This window comes from Mirounga angustirostris, unplaced genomic scaffold, assembly GCF_029215605.1.
Source record: "Mirounga angustirostris isolate CCGP_5_RB_7025 unplaced genomic scaffold, mMirAng1.0.hap1 SCAF_4, whole genome shotgun sequence".
Classification (NCBI taxonomy): Eukaryota; Metazoa; Chordata; class Mammalia; order Carnivora; family Phocidae; genus Mirounga; species Mirounga angustirostris.
In genome coordinates this window covers 132,407,369-132,424,987 of record NW_026991712.1, presented here as the reverse complement: position 1 = coordinate 132,424,987, position 17,619 = coordinate 132,407,369, and the positions used below count along the sequence as shown (strand labels likewise).

Here is a 17,619-nt window from a genome sequence, read left to right as displayed (position 1 = left end):
TTCCCTATTGCACTCTCTAAGCCACTCGTCCGGTGGGCCTTATTTCCCTGGCAAACACCCCGTGATTCACTCCATCATTCTCAGAAAACTCTGTTTTACCGTCACACCTAATATTCTGCAGCTAACTCTGGCCCCACAGCCAGTGGATCATTCATTTCATGCCAATTTTCTCTCCTATGTGTCTCTTTTATTTTACCCCTTCCCTCCAGTCTTTGTGCCATTGTTCAGATTCTCACCCCCGTTGTTCTTGGCTAGCAAATCAGTTTGAACTATATGAAATTGACATTTTTTTCGGATCAAAAATGGTTGAATATTGGAAATTATTTATGATTTAACCTAGGAACAATTTTTAACTAGTTAATGTTCTGACCCAAGTCTTTCTCCTCTTGAACACATCCTTCATATTCTTTTTTTTTTTTTTTTAATTGAGAGAGAGAGAGTGCTCAAGCAGGGGAAGGGACAGAGGCAGAGGGAGAGAGAGAATCTCAAGCAGACTCCATGCTGTGTGGGAGCCCGACACAAGGCTCTATCCCACAACCCTGAGATCATGACCTGAACCAAAATCAAGAGTCCCACACTTAACCACCAAACGCCCCTCATATTATTTCTAAGGCAAACCTTGGCAATCCTAAATATCTTTGAATGTTCCCCAATGCTACAAGATAAAGTTCTGGAGTACCGAAGACCCACTGCTGAGTGGTTCCAACCTGTATCTCCAGGTTAATCTCTGATCTCCTGCCTCTCCCCTTTATGGGAGCCTTGCTTTAGTCCCTAAACCATGCACTCTGAGACTTGCCCATGTTTTTTCACACCTGATTACTGTGGAGTTTGCTCTTACCTTTCTAAAATGCCTCTCTCTACTTCTGTCCAAAATTCATTCTACTTACCCTCCAAGCCCCAGCCTTTCATTTTCTTGGAGAAGTATTATTTCTTTTATTGTATTCCTATAGCATTGTACACATTAGTCAAATTATACTTAGTCTGTCAGTTTCTCAAACTCTAATTCGCCAAATAAATATTTGTGACTAAATCAATTTCTAAGTAACTGACTGGCTCTCCTCAATGGTCAACAGTATGAGACAAGGACTGATCAAATTTTTCAGCACCCACAAGAACCTACTATATGTATGTCACTTTTTCAGGCGTGATAATATGTTCATATATTAAAAGTTTCCCTTGGCTTAGAAATGGGTAATTTCTATATCCCCCACATTTCCCTTAAGAGTATCCATTGTTACATTTTAACTAACTATATATATTGCTCTTCTTCCCAAGACTGGGAAGAAGGCACTTGGGCACTTAGTGCACATTTTTGAATGACTGACTGAATGGATGAATGAATGAATGAATGAATGAATGAATAAGTGAGGACTGTCCTAGGCTGAGTACTCCCAGAAGCAGAAACTAAGACAAGGAATTGTATGCAAGTGGCTTATTAAGAATGTGCTCCAAGAAAAAAAGAAGATGAGTAAGGAAGTGGGAAAGTAGGACACGGAGGGAGAAGCCACGCAGGAGTGAAATTCTAAGTGATTCCAGCCTCAGTCTGAACCTTTGGGAAACTCCGGAGTATAAATTACATGTCAAAGTTTGCTTCACTTATTAACCAGGGGTGTAGGCTTTTCGACTCCCACATCCATCAGTCATGGTTGCTTTGGGGGGAACAGAACTCTTAGGCCCTTCTGGCTCTGCCCTTGTGTGAGCCTCTGAAGGTCACAGTGTGAGCAGTTCGCAGCAAAACAAGTAGAAGCTGGGAATGGGTACATAGAACTGCTATATGGTATCTCAGAGGTTCTGGGTAGGACTCCAGTTTTGTGGGATACACTACCAGCCACATATTTAGCAAGTTAAGTTTAGCTGGGGGTAATGGAGGAGGTTGCTGCGTGCCTAGATTGGAGAACTCTGGAAAGGTTGTCCTGTTGAAAATAATCTTCTCCACTCCTGCTCCTGATGCCTAGGATCTCCTTAGCTAGGGACAAAACTTTTTAATCTATACTGAGAAGTGATATTTTTTTTTCAAGAGTAAGCTTAACAGTCAGTAAGATACTCTCTCTTTTTTTTTTTTAAGATTTTATTTATTTATTTGAGAGAGAGAGAATGAGAGAGAGCACATGAGAGAGGGGAGGGTCAGAGGGAGAAGCAGACTCCCCGCCAAGCAGGGAGCCCGATGCGGGACTCGATCCCGGGACTCCAGGATCATGACCCGAGCCGAAGGCAGTCGCCCAACCAACTGAGCCACCCAGGCGCCCGAGAAGTGATATTTTAAAAAAGAATTCCCTCGGGTGGCAGAGAGAAAGGGTCAAAACCCTATGTAGAACCCACTAAAGCTCAGGCAATGCCAAACTTTTTTAATGCTTTACCCCTTTAATACACTGGTTTTCATCCACACTTAAGTATGGGTCTTCCTGATTGTGTAGGATGTACAGGCCCTGATGTGCCACTCTTAAATATTTTACCCCTTGTCACCATGAAGATGGTGTCCTTTATGCTGCCCAAGATTTTCCTGCTCAAAATAAGTCCTCTTCCTCCTGCTTCAGCTAAGCTCATAGCTCTGTGTGTTCTTCCCAAATTACCAAATATGTATGATACCCAATGTGCCAACGATGCTGGTCTCTCTCTGGATAGGAGAGTCCAAAGATTTCAGTTAGAGCAAATTTATTTTCTAAGCCATATTAGAAAAGACTCCGTGTGTTTGTGTGTGTGTATGTGTGTGTGTGATCTTCAATTTGAATTTGCCTCTTGGGCTACATTATGTTCCTATGGAAACTGTGATAAAAACTCTTGATGTGGAAGTAGCCATCCCACAGACACCTGAACACAGCTAGTTGTTTTGTCTCCTGCCATGGCTTGCTGGTGGCCCCTGGGCCGTCTGTGGTTTGGCCGCAGATGCCTGACGCCTGTGTTCCCCGAGCCGCCCTGCCTCTGTTGAACACTGCGTTGGTCTGTCTGTGAGGCTCCTTCCAGAATAACCCAGCTGTACTCCAGAGCTACAGTACCTCTTTAGCATGTCATTAGTGTCCTCGGATGAGACACTCACCTCACAGTAGCTGACTAACTTCTCCCTTCCACTGCCTGATCCTGACCAGCATGGGAGTCTGCACTGTTTTCTTCAGGATTTCAATGCCAGATCCATAACATGCTGTAAAGCCTGGCTGGCTGGCTTTCTGAGGAACCCAGATAACTATTCGATAAGTACTTACCTCCGATCAGCTCTAATTACCTGTGTCCTTGTTACAGAGCACCCTGCCCCCACAGCCATCCCTCCTTTCTTCCATCTTTCTGTTCACTTTTTTCCAGCCACCTTCAAATATTCAGACTTCCCTTAGCCTAAGAAATGAAAGTTTCTCACCTCCCTTTTTACCCCCAGCTTCTTTATGTGCTACACCTGCTACTCCTACTTCCTCTACCTTCAACTCTCTCCTAAATAATAGCCCCAAATTATAAAGTACTTTCCATTTTTTCAGGCACTGTTCTAAACATTTTATAAATATTAATGAATTGTATTTTTTGAAGTTGGCACTGTTATCATCTTTTCTTGACAAGTTGCTTAACCTCTCTGACACAGAGAGGTTAAGCAACTTGTTCAGGGTCACCCAGCAGCATGTGGCAGAGTTTGGATTCCAATGCAGGGAGTCAGGTTCCAGAGTACATGCTAACTACAATCCATGTGGCCTCACTGTCTCCCACCCCCAGGGAAGTAAAACTAGTGTCTTGGAAACTTTGGGTATTTATTGTCATCTCTGGTGACAATATTAAAAAGATCTAATATTTACAAGAAAGATCTAATATTTATAAGATTGTCCCTCTCTTGTTATACAAATATAATAAAACTTCATTAATCTAGAATGAATAAATTATTCTGATGGGGGCTGAACTAAATTTAATTTTTTCCAAATTTTCTATTTTTATGATATGTAAAAAGGGAGTCATTGGTCAAAGTAGTAAGTAAAACACATAAGTCAATAGGAACAGAACTTGACCTACTTGAGAGGGGAAAATAGAGATAATTTTAGATTGTTGAAATGCAAATCTAGGCTTCTGATATCAAATGAGTTTCCCCAGATTCAGACAATAATATGTATTATGCACTTTTTGACTCCTACCTTGGTATAACATAGTAGGAAAACAATTGAAATAACAAGAAAATGGCATATAATCACACTCCAGAGTATAACATAGTGCCTTTTGCCATCATCTTACTTGTTGGAATTTGCAACCCATATCCTGAGACCGAGAGAGTTCTTAGTCACCATTGTGATCCCTGTAGGAATAAACAAAACTGCACATTTTAAAGCTAAAGAGATCATGCAATCTAACTCCCTCATTTACAGCTAAGGATATGAGTTAACATTATGTCTTATAGTCGCAGAGCTTGTTTGTAGCAAAGTCCCATCTAAATTTCACCTTCCTTATTTCTGTTCCATCACGAAGCCCAACAATTAATTTGCAGATTTGATCCACTTATAAATACCCCTATAGTATATAATAGCTATTCAGCAAATAACTATTTAAGAAAGGAAGGAAGGAAGGAAGGAAGGAATGGAGGGAGGGAGGGAGAAAGCCTGGCCCATTATACTAATCAATGAGCCCCACAAGGACTGAGATTTTTATCTGCTTCTGTTCAACTGATGCACCCACAGTGACTAGACCAGAGGCTTCCACAATACAGCTTAATTACTATTTGATGTTTAAATGAATGATTTACATAAAGTGTCTCTAAGCAGATTGATATTATTTCCATTTCATAAGTGAAAAAAATTAAAGCTCAGTAAAGTGATTTGCTCAAGTGTAGATCTAGAACCAGGACTAGAAACTAGACCTTTGGCTCTTTTTTTTTTTTTTAAGATTTTATTTATTTATTGAGAGAGAGCACATGAGAGGGGGGAGGGTCAGAGGGAGAAGCAGACTCCCTGCTGAGCAGGGAGCCCGATGCGGGACTCGATCCCGGGACTCGATCCCGGGACTCCAGGATCATGACCTGAGCCGAAGGCAGTCGCTTAACCAACTGAGCCACCCAGGCGCCCGAGACCTTTGGCTCTTAATTCATTACCTGACTATAAAAATATTGCTTTCTGATTTTAAAAAATCAATTAATGAATTATTTTGTATAAGAAATAAAGATAAATATGTAACCTTCAGCAAAGTTCTAAGGAAATGCATACAGCTGGTGCATCATCTACAGTCATTATGCGCATGCTGATCTTCACCATGTCTACGCTGCGTCCTGCTATTTCACACTACCAACCCAACAAGAAGAAACAGTTCTCCCTTCTTACTCTTCAAAACTGTCCGTCCTTTTCTGCTCTTTTCTCAGAGGAACAAAAGAGATAGACCCAGGCCCTCCCCTCTAATGATTGTTCTCATGGTTCTCCATGAGAACCATGGAGATTTGTATTTGTATATATTCTTCTCAGTGGAACTTCATCTTTGGGGTTTTTACAGCCTCCCTGACCAACAGAAATTACAAAATAACTAGGTTAGGTGGCCTCTAATACTTTGATTTAAACCTGGTCTTTTGAAGGCATTCTATCTTTTCTCCTTTTTAAAACATTAAAATATATTCTAAAGAGAATATACTTTAAATACAGTTAACACTGTTTTCCTCACAATAAGACAAATGATAAACACCCCAAGAATTCAAGAGAAGGGAAATAAAAGTGATTTAGGAGGGGTGTGAGTTTTCATCAAGAGGTATAGGGTATGAAAAAGAAGAACTAAGATTGGGTAGAGCTGCATAGCAACGGGGGAAGCAGGATTGTTACCCACTCAAAGAAGTCTAAGACTTGGACACAAGTTTTGGAATTACAAACTGATGACTGGTAGCTGGGACCTAATGCAGGAAGAAGGAGTATAGGTTAAAAATTGGCTTCTGAGAGCAGTGTCCCAGACCCCACAGACCGCAATAGGTGATTTAGCTTCTGGCTCTCGTGGAATATTGTTCACACCTCTGCCACGTCTATTACAGCTCCTGGCCCTCACATTTGTCTCCTGGGGGCACTCTGAGAAGCTTGAATATCAACATTGAAGGTATAGCTCACCTGGAAATTTTCTTTATTCCATGCTACAAATAAGAAGGGGGACGTTTTCCCTTCAAAATTCTGACTAAATTAGAAAAACCAGAGTTTCTCAATAACCTAGTCTAACCAGCCTTTTGTGGGGGTATCTAGAGGCAGGGACATTTTCACGGTATGATACTTCTCTGTAAGAAAGAACCTAACAGTTTCTTCCATAGCACTTGATAAAGTCTTTAGATACTCTACTTTCAAACAGTCAATTCATCATTTTTTCCACTTCTAAGGAATTTAAAATGTATTCTCCAATTTGTTTTTTCGTTAGGAGGGCATGTGTAATGTGTTTCATTTGAATATTTATTTCAAAACCCCTGTTCCAACTTATCATCAAATCCAGGTGGCCCTTGTTTTCCTGTGCATGTCTGAGAAATCCTCTCTTTCCAATCCATTCTGCATTTTTTTATTTCCTCCTTTATTGTCCACCCACTGCATCACTGCAACCCACTTTAGTCCCCTAAGTGATTTCTCTGTCTCTAGTCTCTGCTACAAACCAGCCCTCCTAACATCTCAGATAAAATCTCACATATGGTGTAGAATACAATGGAGCTTAAAACTACTACATGGCTAGAATCCAGGTTCCACTAGTTATTAGCTGTGTGATCCTGAGCAAGTAACTTGAACTTGCTGGGCATCAATTTCCTCCTCAGCTAAATGGGAACAATGTGAATGTACAGGAAGTGCTTAGAACAGAACCTGACACAGGGACAGAGAGAAAGCTTTCAGGAAGTATTAGCTAGTATTATTTCAGCTATACTGAACATGCCATTCATTATGCCAGTCACACCTACAGACGCTCGTAAGGGAAATTCCTCTGCACAAACCCTGCTGATGGGGCAGCCATAGGCTGCCATATTTTGTATAAGGATTCTATACATCCCAGGCATACCCAACTGGAAAAGTTATACCAACCCAAGCCATAGGCTAGCCATTGATCTATGACCTTGCTAGTCAAGGAACAGTGAACTGACATGGCAGAAATTTCCTCTCAGGGAATCTGAATTTTGGAATGTTAAGAAAATGAGGACCAGAGCAGGACCAGAGCCATGAGGAAGCAGATATTGTAAGCAAGCAAAAATTATGGAGTTAAGAACATATATTGACAGCAGAGAGAGACTTGGCAGTTGGTAATGGAAACACAGTCAAGCCGGTAGAAAATAGCTAGGTCCAACGTTCGTGAAAGACTAGTGTGAAAATCTGTTTATTCCACATGTTGAGTCTCTGGATCCTGATCTATCCTCCAACCCAAGACTACATATTCCTGCCCATAATATTCAATATAATTTTATTACAATAAACCTCCCCTTGCTTGAAGTAACTGAGAGGTGCTCCATTTCTTATATCCCAAAGAACCTAAATAACTAGACCATGGGCCTGTGGACACCCTAGATAATGAGTTGGGGAATCAGATTTCATCGATCAATCAACTCACTGCCTCCCAATTCACCCCATATACTATCCCTACAGTCCTCTTCACCTCAAATGAGCTCTCATTCCTTTTGGCATATACAAAACTTAATTTTCCTTCAAAAGCTAGTTCAGATCCCACTTTCTCCTTGAATGCCTGGGTACTATATCAGATAGAAGTAGATCCAGATTTTGAGGAACCTGAAGAGTATACACTTTTCTTTAATAAAATGAATATGAGCCCAGGCTCCAAAAGGCCTATGTGAAGGATGTGCTTTGAAGCTTCAGTTTCATTGGTTTTACCCTATGTCTGCCTTTGATGTCAACTCAGGAGGAATCTTTCCTCCATAAGATTATCCTACCAGGTACTTTTACAGCAATGTGTATAATCACACAGACCTGTTAAATAAATTATCCCAGTATTACGTTTTGCCTCTGACTTTGGGAGCATCATTTGTGACTGGGCTGCAGTATTCCTTCTTCCTGGGGCTTTGGGAAGAAATTTTTGATGTCTAATAGATCTACATTTGTGTGGGAAAATATCAGTACATACTACTGTTCCTGTTCATTTAGCATCTAGCATATGCCACCTGATATCATTAGCTAAGCCATTCTCCACACAGATGCTGATAAAGAAAACCTTGTCATTATACACATACATTCACAAATATGCCCACACATGTGCTTCATAAAATTGCTTGTCATTTGCTTGTTATTTTCCTATGATCTTTAGTATAAAGGTCAAAATCAATTTTATGACATACAAGGCTCTTGTCCACCTCTCAGACTTAATTCATCTCTCTCTTTCCTTCTCCATGCCTCATCAGTACCTGCCTTGCTATTCTTTGAATGTTGTGCCTCCTGGAACCTTGGGGATTCTGCATGTGCTGTTCCCTATATATGAAATGCTGTTCCCCATATGCCTGCCTCCCACTATCCAGCTACTTTTCCTCCAGAAGACTTATCCATCCTTCTGGTATTGGCCCCCATAAGAGGGGGATGCCACATAATATGCCCTCACATCCTTTCTGGCCTCCCCTTACTTGTGCAGAACACAACAGACTGAAGGCATTTCTGTGATACAAAGGTAGCAGTGGAATTCATGTTTGGGGGAATTCAGTTCTTTTAGTTTGGGAAAATACTTAGACAAGCCTTTTGGGTTTTGGAAAGGTGAAGCCCATGGCCACGAAGGGAAGTGTTAAGACAGAGGCACAGAGTTGCTCTGTAGACCGCTGTAAAGGGCTGCCTTCCTGGTGGACAGAGTGGTGTTTCTGGATGGTAAAACAATGTTTGGCTTCCCTTTTTTGTGAGGAGGGATTGCTTGAGAGCTAGAGCAGGTTTGAGGGGTTATAGTCCTGGGACTCTGAAAGAAAGTCTGAGTGTGACTCACACAAGAAACATCCGCAGAGCTGAGATAGATGGCATCCATCTGTGAACAGCAATGCACATTAAGGAATAGTTATCTCTGGTTTTAAATTCTAGTTTGTTTGTTTGTTTGTTTGTTTGTTTCACTTTTTCCCTCTCCACTCACCCCTTCCTCAGATGAAGCTCTCAGTAGAGATTCTTATAAAGAAGAGCTTTACGTGCGTGCGTGAGACCTTGGATAAAGAAGGGAGAGGCTCATAGTCTGGAGGTGAACACTGCAGGGAGCGGACATCTGCCTAGAAAAGCTGAACAGAGAAAAGCCGAAGGGACCAGCAGGAATGCAGAGCGCCAGTCCAGAGTGAGACCCGCCAAGTGAAGGTGGAACGTGAAGGATGCCGGGAGTCATCAGAGGTTTCAGGAGGGACTGCACCTGCGGAGGCTCCCCAGAATGTACTTGAATTCTTTTATTTGATAGTAAAGGAAAGGAACTCCATATGGCTAGAACTGAGGAAATTTGGTTACAGCCAGAGTCACTTACTGAATACAATATTACCTGATTAGAAGCTCCACGGAAGCAAGGTTCCTATCTATTTTGTTTCTGACTTAGCCCCACAAATCACAGTGCCTGGCTCAAAGGAGGAACTCAATGAATACACATTTGCTGAATGAACGAATGATCTTTCCAACAAGCCTCTAGCTTTAAAATCAGGGACTGTAAGGTAAATATTGTCTAACTCCAAAGAGCCCAGCAAGATGTCTGATGCAGAATGGCACGAGTTAGTATTTGCTGGCTGATTTACAATGCACTATATATAGAGAAGGGAGATTTATTTTTTTAATCTTAGTGATAACCATGCACACCTGGTCAAATTCACAGCTTGCCTTATCTTTTATGCTCTCCTTCTCTGTTTAAGATAAACCATGCAGAAGGAAGAACAATTGATTGGTATCCACAAGACAGTACACTAGAGACTAACCCTTTCCTGCACCATCCTGGCTGCTCTCTGACTCACTGAATTTGGTTGGTTTGTTCCACATCGGAGTTTCCTGGCTCTCAGAAGCAGGAGGATACAGTCCCATCCCGAGTAAACTTTAACCTGAGCCTAGTTTCTAAAAGATCCCACACTGCTGGGATTATCATCATGGAGAACTGGAGCTGGCCAGAAGCCTCTTAGTGCCCATAATTGTTGGGTTGAGTAATGAGAACTTGCTGTCACTGGATATGGCTTGGCTATTGTGGCTAGCTCTTATGCTGCTAATTGATTTAAATTATAACATGCTTTAGATGGATCAAAATGGCAAAATTATTTTAACTATTCAAAATTACTAATAAAAGAATAACGGTAGTGTAGGAACACACATTACTACTTATCAATTGAGAGGAAAAATATTTTTATATGTATTTTTCCACATATGGGAAAGAATGAAGTTGTGCAGTTCAGAAGAATAGGTAAGGCATTTTAGTAAAACAATGGCAATATCCTTTAAATATTTAAACACTTCTTAATTAGTTTTTGGGTTGCTAACAGTATTGTTTCAGTCTCCTCCCCACACCTGTGGCAACCCATCTCTCATTATAGCCCCAGGGAAATGGGCGAGTGAGTGCCAAAGAGAAGGAGGAAAAGCATGGAGGGATCTCTGCAGACAAAAGGCCATCTAGTGCTGGGACGAGAGGACAATGTCCTTACTGCTCCACAACTGTCTCAGCATCAAACTCCGGAAGTGGAAGGATGACAGAAAAAATAGAAACCCCAAATGGAAAGAAGGGATGGCTATGAGTTTTGAGGACACAGCCTCGCAGGTTGGCTGGCACATATGTGTGGACACTTCCAGAGAAGGGGAATGGCAGAGAAGAGGCCATAATCATTCTGAGTATCCCCAGTCTTCACATGGTGGAGGAGGCCCCCCGGGGTTCATAGAAGAGAAAGGAAAGCTGAATGCCTGAGGGACTGCTATGGAGCTGCTATGTTTAGGGCCATGTTCGTTCCTAGGGGTTAGACAGCTGAAGCCAGTGTCCAGAGGAAGGAAGTGGCAGAGCCTTGAGGGTCTACTGTGCCAGTAAGAAAATAATGGGGCCAAGCCAGCAAAGTAGGACCCCAGTGCTCAAAATGTGCTGAGGAAACAGTTCACCAGGTTCACTAACCCTGAGTCAACCGGGATGTCAGCAGCTACCCCACAACCAGGAAGACCAAAGTCAACTCTGGGGAGAATGGGAGGACCCAACAGACAGGATCAAGGCTATGTGTAGACAAGTGGCTCTTCTCATCTGCCCCCATTATCATGAGAGGGCATAAGCTTTCTCCCTCATATAGATGCTGTCTTGAGTAAGGGAAGGGGGAAGTGGGAGAAACCATTAGGCAAGAACATTTCCCTCCAAGGCACTGAGTTTACACAAAGTGAATAAATCAGATGGACAACACACCTTCAACTGTAACCTGAAGAACCCATCCTCTACTGTCCCACCTCCCAGCCCCTGCCTCAGCCATCAGAGAACATGGATTTGTGATGAATTTTTGTTCTCTATACAAAATTTGTAAAAAGAAATTTTAAAAATATCTAAGTTGCACACTGTACAACTTTCACCCTAGCCATTAACAAAAGTAGAGACTCTTAATAGCCAAATAGATGCCTATAGCACTTGGTAAATGTGGTGACTACCTTCGGAAATTTGATTATGAGCTTTTTGTTTTTCAGTTCAATGCATTATAAAGGTGACCAGGAAGGAAAATGAAACAGTGCCCAAGATGACTAATAAAAGAAGGCCATCCTAATTCCAAACAAGTTAAGCACGTCTGTCTAAAAACAAATTAAACCTTATAAAGGGTATAAGTTTTGTTCTGTTGTATAACTTATAATCGGAGACAGTCAGTGGAGGGTCTTAACTGCAATTTTATGTCTGTCCACGCTTCAAAAGGTTAATCACAGGACATACAGCTCAGATAAAAAGAAAATAATCAAATGCACCCCTATAGTATATTACCAAATCAATAGTTGAGAAGGATTAAGTGAGATTAAAGACGATGGTAAATATGGTAATTGCGCTGAGTAATGAATTTCATAATAAATTAATCCTTATCCTCCCAGGGCAGAGCTGATTTGACTGATCTCTATGCACTTCAGTACTCTGGAGGATTTTCTAGTCCCTGATGCTGCAGGTGTGAACACTGTCTAAGGCAAAACCCTTACCTAGCCAAGAAGGGACTTGATTCCCTGTGGTTCCATCTATCCTCAGCAATAACCCACAACCATCCAGTACAATCAGATTAAATCAGAGCCAGTGTAACACTAGCTATTAGACTAGTGATTGAATACTAGCAGAAGCTATCAAGGGTCTTTTAACTCTCAGGCAAATAGATTCAACTGAGTAGTGGAGGTCAATTCAATTTAACATTCATTGATTACCTATCTTTTATGTGTAAGACACTGTGTGAGGCATTAAAAGAAAAACTTGACTCATCACCAGTAAAAATGTTATAAACTGTATGTAATTAAATAGTATTCATTATGTTGTGTACATATCTAATTGTTATGATAAGTCTAAATCCTCAATGCATTCTCATTTCTCTAAGTGACAAGAACAAAGAAAAATGATGTAAATCCCATTAGTCAAAATTTGGCCATCTGGAATCTAGATCCTCTGTCAAAATAGTTTGAAAGTCAGTTACTTAAATACAAAATAATTTAGCCAATCATTTATTATTCAGCTTCTCTTGTTCTTAGTAATATAATAGTAATATAGTATGTAATAACATAATATAATAACTATGATCCTTAGGCAAAAACTTAATAGATTTTCTGACATAAAATACAGAAAAGACATTTAAAATGTCATGGAATACATGGATATGAGAAAGGACATCCTGCCATTTGTGACAACATATATGGACCATGAAGACACAATGCTAAGTGAGATGAATCAGACAGAGAAAGACAAATATGAAATGATATTACTTATATGTAGAATCTGAAAAAGCCAAACTCATATTAACAGAGAGTAGAATGGTGGTTGACCGGGGTAAGGGGATTGGAGGTACAAGACAGATGTTGTTTAATGGTACAAACTGGCAACAAGTAGTAAATGAGTCCTAGAGATCTAATACACAGTACAGTGATTACAGACAACAACACTGTATTATAATCATTAAGTTTGCTGAGAGACTAGAATTTATTCCAGCCACTAAAAAGAAATGATAATTACGTAATGGGATAGAGGTGCTAATTTCCACCTCAATGACAATCATATGAAAACATTTAAACGTATCAAATTAATGTGTTGTACACTGTTATATGTGAAATATATTTCAATAATAGAAATGGTACATAAAATAAGGAACTACTTTTTGACTAAGGCAGAGATTGCCAGTTGCTTTCCAGTATCCATTCTCTCCCTCTTTATAATAGAACCCTGATTATTAGCTGGGCTCCAATTAAAACACCTCATTTCCAACTCTCTCCCTGTTAGGTGTGGCTGTGTGACTGAATTCTGGCTAATTATATATAGGGGAAAAGTGGTGACATTTCTGGGAAACTCCTTAAAGGGAAGGGGAACGCTCTTTTTTATTTAATTCCTCCTCCTTTCTCTGAACAGAGGCAGATTAATGTTTGGACCTCAAGCAGCTATATTGGACCATGAGGCAGTGCATTGAGAATGGCTAAAAATAACATCCATCTCTGATGATCAGGAATGACCAGATCAGCCCGGGACTGCCTACATGCAGAATTTATCTAAGTTGGAGAGAAACGCCCTTCTATCTTCTTTTAGCCATTGTTATTTTTGTTTCTGTTTTGGTTTGGTTTGGTTTGGTTTCTTGCATCTGACCAAAACCTAACACACTGATGAAGCATCCCATCAGCTAGAATAAATTCTAGGCAGTTTTCAAGAAAACACTTAAGGTAATACAGAAAAACCATACTGAGGGACGCCTGGGTGGCTCAGTCAGTTAAGTGTCTGCCTTCAGCTTAGGTCAAGATCTCAGGACCCTGGGATCAAGTCCCACATCAAGCTCCTTGCTCGGCAGGGAGTCTGCTTCTCCCTCGGCCTGCCCCTCCCCCTGCTTGTGCTCTCTTTCTCTGACAAATAAATAAATAAATAAAATCTTCAAAAAAAAGAGAAAGACCAACACTACTATAAGGAAACTAATAGTGTTTTCATCATGTCTAGCTTAAAATGAATCAATTACCAAACATGTACAATCCTTGAGGCTTTAAGATTTGACATAAGGAGACTGGTTTGGGGGCCCTAACATAGGTCATGTCCAAAAGTTGAAGATGACTTCAAATTGCTGGCGTGTAATTTTCCCCAATTTTGTACAATATTTCTGTATGGTCAATGAGAAGTGGCATAGCATCATACCACTGTGTAATACAAATCTGCTCTCTCCCCATGCAAAGCTGGGTTCACAACATGGCTCAGAAATCGATCATAAAAGCTGGACTTCAGTCTTAACTCACTTCAAACCCGGACAAGCTCACTTAAATTTTATAAGTCTCAATTGCTTTATCCATGATGTGGGAATAATGATAACACTGGCTCCATTTCCTTTCATAGGGAAGTTGGGACAATCAAATGAAATAAATATGTGTCCAAGTGTTATCAGCGTTATTAACATCATTTTGGCATATTCACTTATGTTTCACTGGGAGAGGCACTTTGTTTTCAACCTCCTGAGATAATTAACTTTAAAAAGTGACTCCGTTTCACATTAAACACCTCTCCCTATTACATCTCATTTTCGTGATTCTGCAGAACAGTTTTGTTTGTATAATGTTTGAGTTTTTATGAGCTACATGTATTCAAGTAATTAGGCTAAAAGAATACCATTGGGAATGTGTATTAGGCTAATTTGCAACTGTTTCTTTTGTAACCAGCATAAGAGAAACACGTGGACAGACACTGAAAATAAAAAAAATAAATTTATTAATGGTGTTAGAAGAGGCAGTTAGAATATGTCACTCACTGATTGAAATCTGGATGCTGTGTGCAGGAAATTCCCTTTAAGCTGGATTTAAGCCTCCAGACATTTCACATAGCAGAATTCATTTTCACAGCATTGAACAATTATCAATGGTCATAAAAATGACTCTGGACCTACACAATGTTGTTGTATATTCTGAATTACCAAAGACATATCGTCAGTAATGGAACCAAAGTATTTCACTAACTGCGGTGTACCACGCCACAGTCTTGCTTATCACAGGGAGGTTCACAGTAATAAAAACACTAGATTATCTGACAAGTGTCTACCTGAAAAGAATAACACAGGTTATAATTCCATTTCACAGATAGCAAAGGTGAGAATGAACTTCTTGCTCAAATAAAAGCAGGTTATTTGATGAATTTCATTGTTAAGAATGGCCTTCTGGAGAGAATATGTACATAAAAAACACAATCATCAAATGCTTCACTATGAAATTAAAATTTTCTCTTTCAAAAAAAAAAGAAAAAGAAAAAAAAAAGAATGGCCTCTGGAGCACCTAGCTGGCTCAGTCAGTAAAGCATGTGACTCTTGATCTCAGAGTAGTGAGTTCGAGCCCCATGTTGGGGGGGTAGAGTTCACTTAATAAATACATAGATAGATGATAGCTAGCTAGCTAGAAAAAAAAAGAAAGAGGAAAGAAGAAAGAAAGAAAGAAAGAAAGAAAGAAAGAAAGAAAGAAAGAAAGAAAGAAAGAAAGAAAGAAAGAAAGAAAGAAAGGAAGAAAGAAAGAAAGAAAGAAAGAATTGCCTTCTGGATTGGGATTCATTTCATAGGCTCCCTTCTGATTCATATCTAAGTGACCTGGAGTTGCCATGTGATTAGTAGTGAAAGTCACCTCAGCTCTGCTCTTTTCTCTTTCTGTCTCTGTCATTCTCACTCTGTGTGTGTGTGTGTGTGTGTCTCTCTCACTCACTTACTCTCACTTGCCTTCTCTAAGATGATGTTGAGAAGTGAGATACTCTACAAGGACATGAACGTGGGGCTTGGCCCTGGCCTCACACTTCAGAGCTGACAGTCCAAGGGAAAGTGTGGGAGAAGAGCAACCCACGTGATGGATGCCAGCCATTCTGCTCCCTGATCCCTTCTTGAAAATCCACCGCCCTGCAGCTCCCGTCAGCAAAGGTTGACTAGTGGGCCATCCTCCTTCCTGCCCCCTCTCCAAACTCTCAGTCTTTCCTTATAAACTTGCTTGATTTCTCTCCCTCTTCACTGCTACCTTCAATATATTACCTAGCCAGAAAGTGAGGGAATGGAGAATGTGTATGGAGTGATAAGGGAGGAGAGAAATGACGGGGAGGGGCTCAAGGAGACCCTGGCACCAATCCTTTCTAGGGACTCTATGGAGACTCGTTCTGTGCCTCAGTCTCTGATGTGGGCATAGAAGAGAATTTTGAAAGGGACCACTTTTGTTTCAGGCATGTTTTATCTTACCAGTACCTTCCCTCCAGATTTGTCTCCCTTTCAGTTTTCCCCCTTTCCTTAGTTTCTATAAAGAAATCCTATCCCCAACTCCGCTAAAGCTTAATTATTCTATGTCTCATTCTTATAAGGCCCTACTAAGTGGCTAGAGCTAACAGAAATATTGTTTCTGGGATATTAGAGAAGGGCAGTGCTTTACTGTCCTCTTTTTACCAAGAAAATGCATTTACTTTCTAAGAGGAGCCTTCCATGTCCTTGCTTAAAAGAACACTAGTTCTAGGATTTTAGGTCTTATGGTGGGTACTGTAGGATCAGGAGAGATTTTCAAAATCTTTAAAAAAAGAATAATAATAGCTCAACACATTTTTTTTTACTAAACATCAAGCACCTTTCTAAATGCTTTACATATTTTTGCTCATTCGATGCTCCTAACAGTCTGAGAGGAAGGGTCCACTAATATCCTGACTACAGATTAAGATACTGAGGTATAGAGAGGATAGGTACTTTACCTACAGTCATACAGCTAGTGAGTAGTTGAACTGTGATCTGAACCCAAGGAGTGTGGCTCCAGAATCCCTGCTTCTAAGCAACCATCTAGATGGCTGTCAGAAAAACCACCAAGGTTGAAATTAGCTTAGGAAGAAGGCATGAGTACTAGTCTGGACTCTGTCTCTAAGAAATTGTGTGGCCTTGGACAAGTCACTTCAACTCTGAGTCTCAGTTGAACTAAATTTGTGGTTTATATTTTTGAATACTGTGATATTGTGATATAATAAAAAATATATATTTTGGTCTTCATCCCCAGCTCCTGAGATAGTTCTGAGTCATAAAGATGTTGTTATAATATATGGTTTTTGTCCCCAGTTCCTGAAAAAGCTCCAGAAGGATAGAGGTGAAAGGAGCATCTTTTGTTTATTCATAAGAAGCCCCTTTCAACCTCATTTGAGTTTATGTTAATGAGGTGACTTTCGGAAAGCCCCTAAGATGGGGGGCTAGTTGCCAAGGGAACTAGCAATATGATTAGAGCATTAGAATTTTCAATCCCACCCTCTGACCTCTGGGGAGAAGAGAGGGACTGGAGATGAGTTAATCACTAATAGCCAATGATATAATCAATCATGCCTATGTATTGAAGCTCCATAAAAGAACTCTAATGTAGGGGGTTCAGAGGGCTTCCAGACTGGTTAACACACTGAGGTGCTGGGAAGGAGGTGTACCCAGAGAGGATACAGATGCTTTACACTTCTTCTGCACACCTTGCCTTATGCATCTCTTCCATCTGGCTGGTCCTGAGTTGTATCCTTTTGTAATAAACTGGTATCTAGTAAGAAAACTGTTTTCCTGAGTTCTGTGAGCCATTCATGAAAATTACTGAGCCCAATATG

At 40.5% G+C, this 17,619-nt stretch overlaps 1 protein-coding gene across 7 annotated transcripts in view; it reads right to left on the bottom strand.

The window, feature by feature from the left end:
- The window catches only part of PTGER3 (prostaglandin E receptor 3), a 193,257-nt gene that overhangs the window by 119,808 nt on the left and 55,830 nt on the right, over window positions 1-17,619 (bottom strand). Inside the window, exon 3 of one of the 7 annotated variants that reach the window (XR_010410897.1) lies at window positions 4,198-4,258. The exons of 5 other annotated variants lie outside the window; for them this stretch is intronic. Coding sequence is in view for 1 of the 2 variants with exons in the window: in XM_064588983.1 (XP_064445053.1) it covers window positions 4,244-4,258 (15 nt within the window). In the remaining variant the exon portion in view is untranslated. Of the gene's footprint in view, window positions 1-598; window positions 4,259-17,619 lie in introns of those variants that run through there. One more of the 7 variants, XM_064588983.1, reaches the window with a different exon arrangement.